We start from the raw sequence: 18,004 nt of genomic DNA, 5'->3' as shown, positions 1-18,004 counted from the left end.
TTACACTTTGTACGCATGTCACATTAGGGGCTCTAAGCAGATTAGACTTGATATTTTTAAGGGCATATGTGTCCGGTATATTTAAAATGACCGCATCGCTAGGTCGTCTTATTCTTTCAAATATCTATGAATAAACATGACCTAGGAAATCCTTTGTGTCATTCATTTGATCTGAAATCTCGTTGAGGTTGTGGCTGATGAGATGTTCAAGCCGATTGAGAATGTTGATGTGAACTTGCCACTTTCTTATATCATCCACATGGTTGTAGTTGTGATTATTATCATTGTCTTCAACATGTCTGGAATCGAGACAACTGGCACAAGCTTACCTGCTTCTGGATGAACGGAGGGTAGTTCGTCTCTTTGAAACTGCCGGAAGTCGTGTTGGTTGTGGTGTTAGACCGTGTCATTTTCCTACGTCTGGCTTAACGCCCGGAAGCAAGGTTTTCCAATTATTTTTGAGCCCTGATAAGAAAGCGATAAGTAGCAGATGGATTGAACAAAGTGTTGGAAATAGAAACGGGTGAAAAAAGCACGATCAAGATATTTTGGAAATCAAAACCTATGTTTGAAACAAGAGTGAATGTATCGTGAGTATTAATGAATATATCAAATACAAAAATGGGACACGGCAGGAATATCGTAGTAGAGATGTAGTATGTATATCAGTACATGTATGGAGGCAAAACAGAACATAAATGTGCATATTGGATGAATTTTAGCATGTATATTACACGGAAAGAGAGTCTTATATAATAAAGTAATCTAGAATTGTCAATAATTAGTAACGAACAATCAGATTGAGTGCAGTATGTGGTACATATATAAACTGAAAGCTTGAATTTGTTAAAACTGGAGGGTGCAGGGATAAGTAGTATTAAAGATTATTGTCATCTAGAATGATTATGATGCTTTATGATCAAATATGTGAAACAGCTTTTCGGGCGAAAAATACTGACCAAAAATTACATTGGACTCACCGAATTGAACAGGTAATTTCAGAGATTAAATGAGTTTTAGCTTTCAAATACAATTTAAAGGATAGTATATAAAATAGCGAGTATAGTGATTCACCATACATTATTAAATTTATATTTAATGTTAGATAGAGGTCTGAATAGATCCTGTAAATACATGAAGTACGTGGGTTATAGAATCTGAACACGATATGAGGGATAGTATGCAGACATGGAATGCAATTTTTCGTCAAATATGATTATATATGGTTTAAAAGTGATAAAGTATGGTCCTATCGAATAGCAAAAATATATATGTAATTATATGAACATGAATTATTATTTAAATATGATTATATATATTATATGTCAAACTGAGATCTTATTACAGAGTATGAAATTTACAGTTTATATGTCGGTAATTAAGAATTGAGTTATCCTCCCTGATTCCTAAGAAAAATAATTCATCCAGCTCTGTGAGAACCCTAGAAAAAAAACCCGAAGACCTCTGCTTGAAAGTAACTGTAGATCACTGGCTTGGATGATCTATACTAAGTGATTGGGGTGTGACGAACCAACTAATTTCGAAGTCACACCTCACGGTCAGCAGTAACGTGGATTACCATTTCGAAGTGTCAAAGTACTATGACCGTATAACACAAGAGACGTTATTATGGAAATATATTAGAAAGAATGAGTACAAAAGAGGTAGCGAGACCATCACCACCGCATTAGTCAATCTATGGCATACGATTAACTGATGCGCGTTAGTCGTCCTTGGCCTTGACAGGGATCGATGTCATGTCCGATACTCAGTCATCCAACTGCCGGATGATTTGGCAAGGGCTTAGTGACACTTTACTGGCCCTACATAACATCCAGCCCGTAGCGCGCAAACATTGTGATAACAATTATAGTAAAAAATGAAGGCAGACAGATTGTTTACGTTAGGCTGAAACTGTCCGTCAACTTGGCCAAGTGAAGGGTTTGACAAAATTAACCGCAAACAAACCTAACTACAAGAGAGGTGCCATAATTGTTGACTGCTGCCCCCTTCTTTTATGAAGTTTGTCGAGGTTGAAGGTGCTTTATGAGCACAGTCTAACCCGTTTGTTGGATTTATTGCTCCTTTTACCTCCCTTCAATTGTTCTCTATAGGTTTTACTTTTTTAAAAGTTGATTCTGGCAGTCGAAAGATTTCTCTGAGATCCATCCTGAACCAGCTGACCATTTCTTGCAGAGTGTGTGAATCCGACTCTATAGTGCTGTTTTACTAACAGCGCAAAGATTCTTCGGCTTTTTAGGAAGGGGTAATGTAACACAATTTCCAACACTCCTACTTTACTCTGACGTGGGATTGCCAGTAGCTATGTTCAGGCTCCAGATGGAGTCTTAGAACCATACAAAAACCATATGGTTCACTTTATGCAAACAAGTCCTAAATGTTGCAAACACTTTGTGGAGTACTTCGTAACCAGGATGAAAATATGTTCGGAATATTGCACAATATATATGTAACATTTGACATGCAAGTCGAGACGTCTGAAGATACCACAGGTATTGTAATTTGAGAACACCTTACCAGTAACACCTATAGTTGAATCGCGCCCACCCAGTAAAATCAAAAGTCATAAAAGAGGAGGATGGAAGATATATTTGATGGGTTATCAATATATTGGGAGTGACTGATCTAATCTGGCTAGTGATCGCAAGAGATGTTGCGCACGCCGTTCTAAAACGTGATCTGGTGCGGTTTCATGACTGGGCGCTTTCAGCTAAACGAGTCCATTAAAACTTACTTGGTCAGCATTCAATGTCGAACACTTACAGAGCTATTGATTTTGGGGATTTATTTACAACTACACGTCCTAACCTATTTTCACTATTTTACAATAGGTTAAGTTCTGGTGCAATGGTAGTTTACCTCGACGAAATAAAGAATTTTGGTTACAACAATAGTTCTCTTTCCCTCATATTTATGAGTGATAGTCTGAGAGCATATTCTTAGGAATTTTGAAAAACAAAATCAATGTCAGGAGATTGGTTTTCCTTATTTATATGCGAATTTCTCTAGTCCTCAAACAGAATGGACTTTATCCACAGGTTTTGTTAATAAAGCCAAACAGAAGTCAAATATTTATAGTTATGCAGTCGGTGAACAGTAACATGGGTTACTCAACCATATATCTTTGCTCCTAGACATTGTGCACCAGATTTTGGCGCTTGCTTGACTTGGTGCGGTGTGTATATAGGTTTGTTGCGGATGGTTTTACGATTTCGAATCCCCACTTAAAGTTTAAATATGCTGCAAATTACACACATTTCTTGCAAAAAAGTTGATGCTGGGGCGATCAAGTTTGTCGATTGTTAATTATAGGTTCACTGGTCACGTACAGACTCATGGCTTGCTGTCCGCCTGCAGGCGGAAATAGAACAGCTGTAATTTACGTCTCGTACCTTGTCACTACTACCACCATCACCACTGTGAAATAAAACTCACCACTTCAGTTCAGCCTTACCTTTACGACCGATGATTAATGTGATCTCTCCAATTTCATATTTCGTGTATATCTCGCGATCTCTTTCTTCTCATACTGTCAACGCGTCTTTGCGTCCTCTTGTAGTTCAGGCTCACTCAGATTACTTTCACTTCATGACACCACGTAACCAAACCTACCATACTTCATAAACACCAAAATATCTTTGCAACTTCTTTCACCTAGTTCGGTTGTCTGGGGTGCTATATGTCTTCCTTTCGGTTTGGCATTTATAGTTTTAGCATAATAATATGGTGTGTATATTCTCATAAAAGCAACTCGATTTGTGTGCGTAAATTAGTTTTATTGTAAAGAGACTCTTTGATGCTGTAATGGATTTGGTCACACTAAGTAGGTCGTAGAAACATTTTCAGATCGACCAAAATATTTTCGAATTTCCAGGATTTCGCTATTTGCATCGAATTTCCCAACTCGTACGTAAGTATTCCGACATCTATTTATAAATATGCACACTCCTGGTGTTAGAATCCGTATTTCTGTGTTTGCCGATTAATCCCGATGTTTTGATGCGAAGGTTGTTTCGTATACACCATTCGATGATGCCAATTATTGCTAACAAGTAAATTTTTCAGTTAATTAGCCTGATACTGGCTGAGTATATGGTCTAAAGCCGTCAGTTTTACAAACACTAAGTAGTTGCTCTGCAACTGTTAAAATGCGCGATAATATTCAGAGTAGTTCAACTGTAGATTCACAGAAAAAATTACTGTGGTACATCGGTTGTTTACAACGTTAGGTACTCTTCTCGTGACAGTCATTTCATCTTTTGTTCCTCGGCTGAGTAAGCACACATTACTCGTCCTCGAATGAAAAGAATAATTAATGACAGCTAATTCTACAAAATTAGCAATTTAGTACCTTTTAATCGAGAGTCGCACATATACATATAAAGGTTGTGTTGTTGGTAGATATAACGTACTTCAGATCAATTTCTTTTATCTCTAGAAGGATTCAATATGACCCAAAGGATTACTTCATGTACTGTTCCCGAAGTACCTGAACGTATATGCACTTCTTCAATGGACGCTCTACAAATCTCACCGTTTACTGACACACTTTCCAACAAAATCGCCGATATATGCAGAATAGAACACACTCAGTTCGGTGAAGTTTATATTTGTAGTGTGTGCAATGTGAAATGCACTGGCAAGGCGCCATTCTCCCAGCATATATCTGGATCACACCATAGAAAAAACTGCAATGCCAGTAAGCTCCTCACTTCACATTAATAATAATTATTGTCGGTATAGATACCTATTTCTGTAACGAGTGCAACACAAGCCTTAATTCTTCTGAACAATATGCCCTACATTGTAGTGGATCAAAGCATATGCGAAATACAATTTCTTCTGACAATTCTATACCTGAACAGTTGGGAGTTGAGCAACAGTTCAATAAAAGCAATAACGTTCCTTACTTTTGCATACCTTGTGGTCTTAGTTGCTCTTCTAAAGAGCAACTGGATTCTCATTTTTTAGGTAAAAAACATAAGAAGCAATGTAAAAAATATAAGCCATTTGTATCAGATCAGCTATCGGGGTACGTTTCGAATGAACAGTCAGATCAACCGATTGGTCAACCTGACTTTTTCTCTCCAATACCTACTTTATTCAATACAGCTAGTGAGAATTCGACAAACTTTTGGTTTCCAAAGATGGTTCCTTGTATAAAAAATATCATAGAGCTGGAGTCCAAATTGACATTAACAAATAAATTTCCTCCGTTTTTGGCTTCAGTCACTCCTTGTTCATATCAAGAACGAACAGATTTGAAGAGTGATCTTTCACTCAATCAGAAGGATAACCGCGATTCTTCTGAGCCCAGACAGTTTTGTAGACACGGCGAATGTATTCTGATAAGATCATTACAGGTAAGAAAAAACAGTAATTTGTGTTATAACTTTATTTATTGTGGAACGTTTATTATTAGTATGAGTATATTATCAGGTGTATTTGATTATTGTTTACATTATTCGATTGTAACACGTGCTTGGTACAGAAGAGCACCAAGAAACATACTATACAGTTTGGCAATAATTTAGAGGAGTTAATTAATACTTAAAGGTTTGTTTAATTCAATTATGAGAGACATTATAGTGTAAAATGCAGGTACGAGCAACCAAGATAACTTATTTATTTATTTGTTTAAACACATAAATATTGGTACAAGGAAGCACCAGATAAATATGCGCCTCACAAGTCTCATTCGATTTGTGTGAGGGCTGTGATACTGCCCAGGTCAGTCAGCGACAACGTAGGACCAGGCACATATATGCATCGGTCTAAGTTGCCATACCTTGTTAGCACAACAAGATGAACACCGGATTCATAGAAGTAATTAATTTAGTGGTGGTAGTATATAAAGAAAGGTTGTATATAAGGATATAGTATAGGGAAGAAAAAAGTTATGAAGCAATTTTAATCTCAAGGTTTAAGGCAAGATAAAGAGTGTATACACCTACGTCATTGTGATCGATTCTGAGCCATGTCACACAGAGTCTCCAACCATTTATTACGATAGTCACGCGGACCCCAACCAGGTAGTCTGCATCTGCCAACATGGCTCAGATTAGAAGTTAGTGACTTCAAGCACTGATGCCATGTTTTGGTTTGGCCGCCCCTAACTCTCTTCCAACCATCCCCTACACTAGTCAGCATTGCGCGTCGTGGTAATCGGTGTTCAGGCATACGTAACACGTGGCCCAACCATCTCATCCCGACCGTTGCTGCTACCTTGACGTGGTGGTCGGGCTTGCCTATCGTGATGATCCAATCGAGCTATGCTGGCTGGAACAATCGTTCCTCGAGGTCCTACCATGCCAGACAGGTCGGTTGAAGAGCGGTAAGACTAAAAGCAGCAATCCCAAGGTCCGAAGGCGAAGTCGTACTGCCGACTGTACAGAGGTGTGACGGCAGTAAGGTGTTTCCTTCAGACAACCAGCATGGCAGCGATGCTGCCTTCCCACAAGGAGGGGTGGGGTTAGAAAAGGTCGACCCTAAAAATGCACACCTCGCCTTATCCCACGGATATCCGTCTCCGGCGGTAAGGTTCTTTGAAGAACGGAGCTAACACAAAAACTACTGCCCAGGTGCCCAGACTGAAGCAGGTGGTTTTCTTAGGGGACCACACCCGGAGCCTTTGACCTAAAGGTCTAGTCCACAAGGCAGTGGAGCATCGTAAGGAGATGCAGTCCCATGGTAGCAGGTGACCAACAGTTGGTTCATACGCCATTCGTTCCTTCAGGATACTGGAGCCCATGTGCACCATTGGTTTGGAATCAGGGTTTTCCAACTCCCCTAGGTGGATCCTCTATATCCACCAACCCGGTTAAAGCGCCGGACATTCGCTTTTCGTCCTCTCAATTTCGTAAACAACACCCCCGCCACGAGAAGACAGTGAGTAGGACTTCCCTGGCAGAGGCTATATATTCGCGTGGCCATATGAGAGCATTTGGAGAGGGAGAGCAGACTCTCCCCACTCTCGGCCGTACCAGGGCATTTGAGGGCCAAGATAACATTTTAGATTAAACGTCGGTGTTATAAAAAAAAGTCAGTCAGTCACAACGTAGAACTTCGTACGTACGTACATCAGTTCGAGTTGCCATGCCACATTAGCACGGAGATGCAGTTGTCGATTCAAATCCCATAGTGGTAGAGGTGGTCAGAGTATAAGCAGTAATCCGAAAGATTAGGGTTTCACTGCCATAAAGTAGGACGGGACGAACTGCTGCCAAGTGAACTCGCCTACGCCATAAATGACGCAAGTTGACGAAAGCTAGTCGGGCCTTCTGTATCCGTGCTGAGATTTCGTCACACACCAGACCACAAGGGCTGATGAGACGTTAGATAAGATGAATTAACTGGTTGTTAATATAACACCACGTAAACTCTGATCACTCAACTCCACTAGAAATGTCTCTTTGAATAAATGTTATCAAAGCTAATCCTTACACAAGGATTATAGATTTAGGACTTGTGTGTTTTTCTGAGAGTAATAACCCACCAGTTAGAAAATGATTTGTAAACTCCGATTATTCCATGAAACCCCAAATTTATATCGTTATTTGAATGATAATTATTGCTTTACTGGAACCACTTTCTGTAAGACTCCTTGTAAAGTTATTGCTTATAAGCACCAAGAAGGAGAACACCGAATCAAGCTCACGAGACACCGCACAATACCAATAATTAACATCAAAATATAAACAATAAGCATAACAGCAGTTAACCTATTTGGATTTTTGTAATATTGATTAAAAATTTTGTTCAAACATTTATACTAGGATGCAACATGTGTTGCTTATCAGTAAACTTATATGTATAACTATATTGTTTCATGTTATTGTTAGCATACACTTTGACCCAAACTTTGTTTAGTAATCTAATTTGCACCCGACCAAATGATTTATTTTATTGAACCGGTTTTTGCACAAACTAAAACTGTATTCCATGGTTTACGTTTTTTACTATCAAATTATTTGCTATAAACAAGTTTTGTTACACCGTGGAATGTTTATAAAATAGATAAACATATGAGTGTGACAATATGTGTAAATAATACATAACATACTTAATGATGGCTATACTCTCATCTCTGACTACATAAATCAAACGAATACATATCATGACCATAAACAAATCCATAATTTAACGTTACACAGTCCTAAAACGAACAACCAAAGGCAAATGTCAGTTCACTAATTTTATAATGAAATATTTACTCGATCATACCATAATGACAGTTTATATATATTCATGCTGAAACTAGTAATAACTGTGAAGATAGTTTGTATCACCAACAAATTTCAGATGGATAATGGTTGACCACTAGACAGCTGTTTTGCTTTAGTCAAGAACCTCTCAACGGTCAACAGTACAAATCGGTAGTTATATTGGTCAGCTTCCAAAAAACTTTCTTAACATTAATACATATATTACCGATCAGGTTAAGCTGCATACTCTGAGTATTTTTTTCTCAAAAACCAGAGATTTCAATTTGACTTCATCCTGAGATTTCCAAAGTAGATGAGCACAATATTGTTCCGTGTTTTCTTAATATTCACAACTGACTGATGATAGATAATGTAAACAGTTTTTATCTATACTCTCGGGAAATCCCAAGAGATCTGTGTTAATCATACTTGAGAACAAGTTGAGAAATATTGTTTCGGATAATTTATCTCAATGATGAATACTGATGCAAGTGACCATCATTATCCTAAATCAATCTGTGATACCTATTTGGTATCCAGTACGAAGTTCTATGCAAATCTAACAAACGCTTAAATAAACTTTACTCATTACTCATCACTAGTACCTGTTTTAAATAATGACTGTTCACTGGTTACTTATATCCTTAGGCATTTGGTGAGAGAAACAGTAAACGACCTAATGTAAGCTACACTAGGCAAAATGATATTAATAAAACTATTTTTAAGACCAGAATAGTCTTAAGTTCACTACAAGTTTTAAACGATCTTTGTAAATTTGTTCAAGAGGAGGTTGATGTGAAGAAATTATCAAAAATAATCAGTTAGGAATTATTTTTTAATGGTAGGATAATTTGAATGAGATGTATTGAGTATGTTCTGGGTCTCGATTGAAGTAATATATATGCACTGGCTGAAACTAAACTTTCCCACTTTTGCTGTTTTTACGTGCTTCATTATATCGTGAAAATGATTAAACAGAATGTGACTTATCAGGTAAATACGTTACAGAAGAAGTAATCAACTAAATGACTTGAGCCCAAAATTGTTATTAATACTACCAAAATTACTTGTACTAGCTCCTTTGCTGACGTAAATGATGAGTTGGAAAAAAACAACCATGAATTGATTTTGCTCACAAACAATTCACAGGGTTTCCAACATTCATTAAAGATTAATGGAATACTTTACACATATTTTACATAGAAATAGATGAAATTTAACTTCATACTTTTATTATAACTCGAAAATCTATTTGTTTCTCGTAAAGGCTTTGAATGAGGACTCTCACCTATACACTAAAAAGTTCAAAAACACAGGCAAATACTACTTTGAGCCAAATATTGTGACCGACGACTAATAATAGAAAAAATATATTTGTACATAAACTCTAGTGTGAATATTGGATATGCAAAACATAGGTATCTTGTATTGCCAGTTGCCCTTAAATAATACATATATAATTGTTTACAAATGCACATCCTCCAATTCGACATGCGTCATGAACATAAACTAAAAATCGTTTATCAGAAAAAAAGTTCGCATGATGGACTACGTTTTACGAAATTCATTTTCAAGCTTAAGGAGAACCAAAGTAAGATATTCAGAGAATACAGTATACAGAAAAACGTACTACTGTGGTGAACAATAACATTGACGGAAACAACCAAGTGTATATCAATATAGCATTACAGTATATCTTGATAAAATCTGAGAACTATACAGTAAATAATTCGTCTGCAAAATATCCATCACTTGCCTCAGACTTTGTTGTTCCTTCGTTACCATACCAATCACTCTCTGTTTTTCTCCTCTATCTTAATCTTTTACCGCAAGGCATTCCACTTTCGATTGGTGATACATACTATTTATATCTATCGACATAAATAGCACACACCACACTACACTTAATAATCTCAACTATGCCTAAGAAAACATTTTAGAAACATGTGATTCAATCGGAAATTTATACTTTAAACTCTTAATGAATACCATACATAGACTTTTCATTATAACATTAACAACTGAAAATGTTTTACATAATGTTGTCTTCCAATTAATTCTGTGCTTTTTTATATATACACAATGGTTTTCACATCAATAACTCATATTTTCTGTAGGTATATAACGTAGAGTGAACGTCAAACCTAACCTTGTCTACGACAAAACATTAAGTTAATAATCAGCATGAGTAACAGACCATTATTCACTAAATTATCATGGAAAATGTTAATGTACATTATTTTTGTTCTCATTTATACTACTCTTAAGTAGTGTGGTTTTGCAATAAAAATAAGAAAGCTTGTCGTGAGAAGAATAATGAGCAAAACTGTACTATTATCGTGATTATTACTATTAATAATATTACTATCACTACTATTATTATTACCGTTGCTATCAAACTTAAGTTTAACTGATCATGACCAATTATTTATCCAGATCAGATTATTTTATTTGGGTCACCTCAAGTGGCATAATAATGATGTGTGTTGACCAGATTTCTTATCAGCTGCCTCCAACGACCTAACATACTCTGTTAAATACTGGAAGCCATTTCTTTCGTATGTTCACATAGTCTCAGAAATACTTTGAAAACAACCACTCTGAACATATTATTTTGAATACGATATTCATTTAATAAGAAAAAGAGAATTCAGCGAAGAAAATTTTCTTTTCGACGAAATCATTTACTTAAGCTGTACATTCGTATATATAGTATGGAAAATATATGTCTATAGGAGGCTAGAAAAGATTGCATTATAAATGGATTCGACAATAAATAACAAATGAGGTGACGTACTAATCAAGGGGTAAGGAAGAAAATAATTTATGGGTCAGATAATAGTTCAATTGACAGATATGAAGAAAAGCGACAAACACAAAGGTCATAATAATAATAATAATAATCTGAGTAATAATCAAGAAAACTTGTATAAGGTGGTAATAATAATAATAATAACTGATTAGAGTTTAAATGTAAAATAGTAATTTAAAAAACAAAAAACCGATAATAATCAGATAAAAGTACAGAAAAAAAACAACCAAAAATAAAAGTACCCAATGAGGGTGTAGGATCATCTACGTTGATGTTCTATGTCGAAATGATTGGGGGCCTACTATAGTTAGACGAGAATGGTGACGAACCAACTAACGCTGAAGTCACAACTCGCGACCGGCCCTTACGTGGATTGAACCATCGACGCATGAAAGAATCATGGACGCTATGGAGACTGTACAACACAAAAGACGTTATTACAAGAATATATTAGTTAAGGTACAACCACGAAATTACAGAAGTGAAAGAACAACCACTGCCGCGTGGGCCAGTCCATGGCGTGTAATTGATTGATGCCTGTTGACTATCCTTGACCTTGACAGGGATCAATGATCTGTTCGATATTCAGTGACCCTACAATACTCCCCCACCAGATTCAACGGTCGTTTGAATCGATACCAAACATGTTGGGAGTAGTCGCGCACCGGAGGTTGCCAGACGATTAATATGAATCCTCCGGGTATTGCCGAGCTGTAAGAGAAATGGAAAGGAGGCTGCAGAAACTGATCGGAAAGCGAGTAATAACACGTAACAAGGACGTTGGTTGAATGTTAAGCGATCAACCATAGAAATAATAGAAAAAGAAACATGACATTTTAGAGTTTTATCAAGTCGCGTGGAAAAATATAGCTATGACAAGTGGTTGAGTTCCTCAGACGAGAAACGTTAAGTTTGCCGCAAGAGTAGTGATTTCACAGTGATAGTACGATAAGTGTATTAATAATCGATGCCAATGTTTGTACTGCCCTCGGTACACAGTAGAAAGTCAGTAAGTGTCGTTGAAAACTGTTCGTAAGCGTCGATTTCTGGTTATATCTATATTTAACAGACTAACTGTAAGTACAGAAGTATAACCGTGAAGATAAGTCGTAGTTTCCTTGTGCGAAGCTTCTGATCAACTTGCAGCCAATTTGGAAAAACTGATAACTGTTGTGAAAATATGGGTCGAAGAATACAGAGCGAGAGCGGAAGGTGGCACGATGAAATCTCTAAAAGATGATAAATAGTGAGTGCTGCACATGTGTTTGATGAGTGAACCGAAAAATGTCGAAAAGAACATAAGAAACCAAGAGTGTCACTCTGGACTCATGTCAATGATATCAGTGAAAAATGCTGTCAGTGTTGGGGTCGAGACGACAATATCGTTGTCAGTTTGCAGGAGATTCGCTCGACTGCGTAAACCGATGATTCGTGTGCATGAGTGTCGTCAAACCACCAATTGAACTGGACAGGCTTTAGATCGTCGAGTAGTTGAACAGCCGATTGATGTACCGAAATCATCTATTAGATAACAGCAACGCGGAAACAATACTTCATGAGATGAAAAAAATACGACGTCGAAGTTGAATAACTACAATAGTTCGGATGTGTTGTAATGTCACATCGAAGTAACATTCTTTCGTATACTGACAATTGTACTGAACGTTCGTTTGGGCATTGTTAATGTAGCGATTGGATGTACAGTAGCAAACATACTATCGTGGGGTTCGTGGAGAGTTTCAGAGGTCGTTTAGATGTTTTCCAAACCCATATTGCATGTGAATAAACCGAAGAAATTGAAGTGACTTTCGTGCAATAAGGAAATCGAGCTATGATTTACCGTGTGAGATAACAGCAAATACAAAGCGCATAGTAAACATTAATTTAAATGGTAACCACCAATGTAACTAAGGTTTAGGTTTAGATAACGTGATCGTTTCGTAAAAGAGCTTATTATCTAGCGTTAAGTGACAATATTAAGTACGATGAATGTCTGGTAAGGACATGGATTAAGATTGCTCGTGTACACGTAATACATTTTTCTACAGCATTTTGACTTACGAGTCATAAATGTACATAGTTTCGACTAAAACTTGACGGCAGTGACAGAATGTATGACTACTCTAAGTGAAAGTAGCCTCGAAATTATTATTAGACATCATAAACATTATACGAAATTATTTAACACAGTTATGAAACTCGCCTGGGTTACTCTTGCTCCCAAGTAATTGAAATTTGTTGATCGAATTCGTAGATTAATGAAGCGTTGGAGACTGAATTGATATACGTCCAAATTTAATTTGAGCCAAACACGTAGCATTGCCTGGCGAAACAGTCTAAACAAGATCTAACATTGCAGGAAATTTTTAGTTCAAACTCACCGTAAATTTCTAGCATTTGTATCCTCTGATTCGCCATGGAACTCAGCAATTGGAAATTAGGCAGGCAGTGGTCAAAAAGTAAAATATTCTAGTAGATAATTTCTGATAGTAGTTAGTTGGTAGTGATTAAGCAGAAAGATGAATTTATAATCGACAGTTAATCCTGTATTGGTTATACAAGTGGGTAAGTTGCAAACAGATAAGCGTTCGAGTTGCCTTGAGGCTATACTTACGAGTGGTAGATATTTTAACAGACATATTACACAGGAGCATTTACATGCTGCTAATGCTTGTTAAAGAACCATGATAGTCGATTATAGTCGTAGTTGATTGGCTAGTTCTATCGATTGAACTAATTATTTCAGTTGAAATACTAATCAACAATGATATGAAGCAACGAATGTTCACAGAAACTGATAAAGATAGCCGAAGTTAAAGATGAAAACAAAAAGTATAGAATGCAATAGAAAAAAGATCATAATGATAGGTTGCGTTATTCGAAGTCTTGCTCACCAGTGTAGGATCATCTACGTTGATGTTCTATGTCGAAATGATTGGGGGCCTACTATAGTTAGACGAGAATGGTGACGAACCAACTAACGCTGAAGTCACAACTCGCGACCGGCCCTTACGTGGATTGAACCATCGACGCATGAAAGAATCATGGACGCTATGGAGACTGTACAACACAAAAGACGTTATTACAAGAATATATTAGTTAAGGTACAACCACGAAATCACAGAAGTGAAAGAACAACCACTGCCGCGTGGGCCAGTCCATGGCGTGTAATTGATTGATGCCTGTTGACTATCCTTGACCTTGACAGGGATCAATGATCTGTTCGATATTCAGTGACCCTACAAGGGAATTAGGGCCAAGGAAGGGTAAGAGGTTGGACAAATCGTTTCTGCACGCAAAGTTCAGGCTTGAATTCATGGATTGCCAATGCCTCAGCAGTGCATAAAATATTGATTCGACCTCCCTTTGATCCGGTTCCTTTAACTCTACAGATTATTTTAAAAGACGTGTCTTTTGGAGCAATGTGTCCACAATTGATCAAATGCTCTTGTATCGAACTGGTTATCTTTTTACATTCACCTTTTAGGAGCCAAGCTGGATAGTGTTCAGAGATACGTTTGGAAAGCGATCGCTTTGTGCGGCCTATATAACGTGCTCCACATGAGCAAGTAAATTTATAAATACACATCGATGTGGCCCAAAGCGAAAGTTTATCCTTAACACACCCCCGAATGGTAGGCCGGCTAGAGAAAACGATTCGGAGCTTGGCTGTGTAGAAAGTTTTATTCAACGTTTTTGAAATCCGTTTATTCAGGATTTCAGCAGCCGTGTCTCCCTTGAATTCCATATTCATAAACAAGGTTTCCTTCTGCACTGTCAAAGTTATTTCTTGCTGACGTCCAGATGTTAAGTTGCAATCAACGAACCTCGGTGGATAACCGTTTTTGATGAGGGTCTGTCGAAGATGAAGTAATTCTTCATTTATTGTGTCACTAGAACAGATTCGCTTAATCCTAGATGATAAAGAGTGAATTAAGTTCCTCTTTCGACTCAGTGGAACCCAACTATGGAAATTCGTGTATTGTCCATTCCAAGTGGGTTTTCTATACATAGATCTTTGTAAATAACCATCAGGCAATCTTTTCAAACGGACATCAAGAAAATGGAATTCGTGGTTCGATTCTGCCTCTAAGGTAAATTGAATTGCAGGGTGACAGTTATTGAAAATATTTAATATTTCATTGTGGTCCATATCATCATCACAAATAATGAAAGTATCATCCATATATCTCTTATATAAATGAAATTTCTCGATTATTGGACGAAGTGCTGAATTTTCTAGACTGGCCATGAAACAATCAGCCAAAAGAGGACCCAATGGAGAGCCCATTGCAACTCCATCTGTTTGTCTATAGGAACCATCATTAAATTTAAATTGTACGTTGAGCGTGCATCGTAGGAGTAGTTCTTTAAGATAGTGTTTTGGGATACATATCTCCAGATTATTATTTTCAATATAGTCACATAAAAAACAAATAGTTTCTGTGAGAGGAACATTTGTAAACAACGACGTGACATCTAATGAGAGCATTTTCTTACCCATTACGTTGATATTTCTGATTGAGTCGACAAATTCAAAGGAATCAAGAGCATTGTATTTGTTGATATGATTTTTAACAGGTTGTAAAATGTCAACTAACCATTTAGCAATAGAGTGATATGGAGAGTTGTTCATATCAAGTATTGGACGTAAAGGGACATTATTCTTATGAACTTTTGGGAGTCCATATAGTCTAGGTACGACAGAACCCGATGGTTTGAGATGTTCAAAGAGGTCACAATTGATAATGAACTCATCTTTCATCTTCTTTAGGATTTTAATTAGCATCTGTTCGGTTTTTTCAGTTGTGTCATTTTGGACGGTTTCTTTAGAGAATTTGACCGGATCAGATAGTATCGAAGATATTTTGGAAATATAGTCAGGGCGATCCATAAATACAATTCCTGCACCCTTGTCTGGGCGACATAACACTAAGTCATGATTTTTCCGAAGATCAGATAATTGAGATTTGTGTTTTTTTGTGAGTAAGCGGCTAACTGTAGGGATTTTATTTACATATTGATTACAACAGTCTACAAGAGTTGTTTTGAAATGCTCAAAATCTTTATTAGATACTGGAATAAGGTCATTTGTTTGACGGATAAGACTTTCAAATTGGATTTTAGCGTTCAATTCATTAATGTTAGTAGACGTACTACAAAATTTAGGACCAAGGGATAATGCTTGTAGCTGAATAGTCGATAATGTTATGCTTGAATAAATGAAAACATATTTCTCTGGAGATTCGGGAAAAGAAGCTTGAGTCTCCGTCTGTTTTAAACTTTTCATTAATTTCAAAGTCACATCTTCCGTACGATTTTTGCTGACAGTATCAATGTAATCCTTAAATTTGAAACGTTGATCTTCTGACAAATCAAATAACGTGTGTGAACGTAATGAAATATTCCGTTCCAATTCTGGGATTCTAGACTTAATTTCATCGACATAATTCAAAGTAAGGCGTTTCAAAGACCGATGATTTGGATGAATATGGTTACGGCGTAATGATTTGAAAAATGGTCTTGGATATTCACGTTTGTCTATACAGCTTCTCAGAAAATTGATTCTAGTATTCGCTATTGCAAGCTTGACAGAATAACTAAGAAACCCACTTAGTTCCTTTACTGTCGTATGATCCTTGCAGCTCTTTAGATAACTAAAATAACTCATAATGTCATTGAATAAGAAAAAGAGAATTCAGCGAAGAAAATTTTCTTTTCGACGAAATCATTTACTTAAGCTGTACATTCGTATATATAGTATGGAAAATATATGTCTATAGGAGGCTAGAAAAGATTGCATTATAAATGGATTCGACAATAAATAACAAATGAGGTGACGTACTAATCAAGGGGTAAGGAAGAAAATAATTTATGGGTCAGATAATAGTTCAATTGACAGATATGAAGAAAAGCGACAAACACAAAGGTCATAATAATAATAATAATAATCTGAGTAATAATCAAGAAAACTTGTATAAGGTGGTAATAATAATAATAATAACTGATTAGAGTTTAAATGTAAAATAGTAATTTAAAAAACAAAAAACCGATAATAATCAGATAAAAGTACAGAAAAAAAACAACCAAAAATAAAAGTACCCAATGAGGGAATTAGGGCCAAGGAAGGGTAAGAGGTTGGACAAATCGTTTCTGCACGCAAAGTTCAGGCTTGAATTCATGGATTGCCAATGCCTCAGCAGTGCATAAAATATTGATTCGACCTCCCTTTGATCCGGTTCCTTTAACTCTACAGATTATTTTAAAAGACGTGTCTTTTGGAGCAATGTGTCCACAATTGATCAAATGCTCTTGTATCGAACTGGTTATCTTTTTACATTCACCTTTTAGGAGCCAAGCTGGGTAGTGTTCAGAGATACGTTTGGAAAGCGATCGCTTTGTGCGGCCTATGTAACGTGCTCCATATGAGCAAGTAAATTTATAAATACACATCGATGTGGCCCAAAGCGAAAGTTTATCCTTAACACACCCCCGAATGGTAGGCCGGCTAGAGAAAACGATTCGAAGCGTGGCTATGTATAAAGTTTTATTCTACGTTTTTGAAATCCGTTTATTCAGGATTTCAGCAGCCGTGTCTCCCCTGAATTCCATATTCATAAACAAGGTTTTCTTCTGCACTGTCAAAGTTATTTCTTGCTGACGTCTAGATGTTAAGTTGCTATCGACGAACCTCGGTGGACAAACGTTTTCGATGAGGGTCTGTCGAAGATGAAGTAGTCTTCATTTATTGTGTCACTGGAACAGATTCGTTTAATCTAGAGGATAAGAGTGATTTAAGTCCTCTTTCGACTCAGTGGAACACACTATGGAAATCGTGGTATGTCCATTCCAAGTGGTTTTCTAATATAGATCTTGTAAATAACATCAGGCATCTTTTCAACGGAATCAGAAAATGGAATCCTGGTCCATCTGCCCTAAGAAATTGATTGAGGGGACAATTATGAAA

General features: G+C 36.8%; 1 protein-coding gene across 1 annotated transcript; it reads left to right on the top strand.

Moving 5' to 3' along the window:
- Positions 1-4,470: 4,470 nt before the first annotated feature.
- Smp_172800 (hypothetical protein) lies at positions 4,471-5,555 on the top strand (the record flags this gene model as incomplete). Its single annotated transcript, XM_018793498.1, has 2 exons — positions 4,471-4,720; positions 4,765-5,555. 2 exons carry the CDS (start codon positions 4,471-4,473, stop codon positions 5,553-5,555), a joined length of 1,041 nt encoding a protein of 346 aa, XP_018648004.1.
- Between the last annotated feature and the right edge of the window lie 12,449 nt (positions 5,556-18,004).

This window comes from Schistosoma mansoni, chromosome 1, assembly GCF_000237925.1.
Source record: "Schistosoma mansoni strain Puerto Rico chromosome 1, complete genome".
Taxonomy (NCBI): domain Eukaryota; kingdom Metazoa; phylum Platyhelminthes; class Trematoda; order Strigeidida; family Schistosomatidae; genus Schistosoma; species Schistosoma mansoni.
This window is presented reverse-complemented; position numbering and strand designations above follow the sequence as displayed.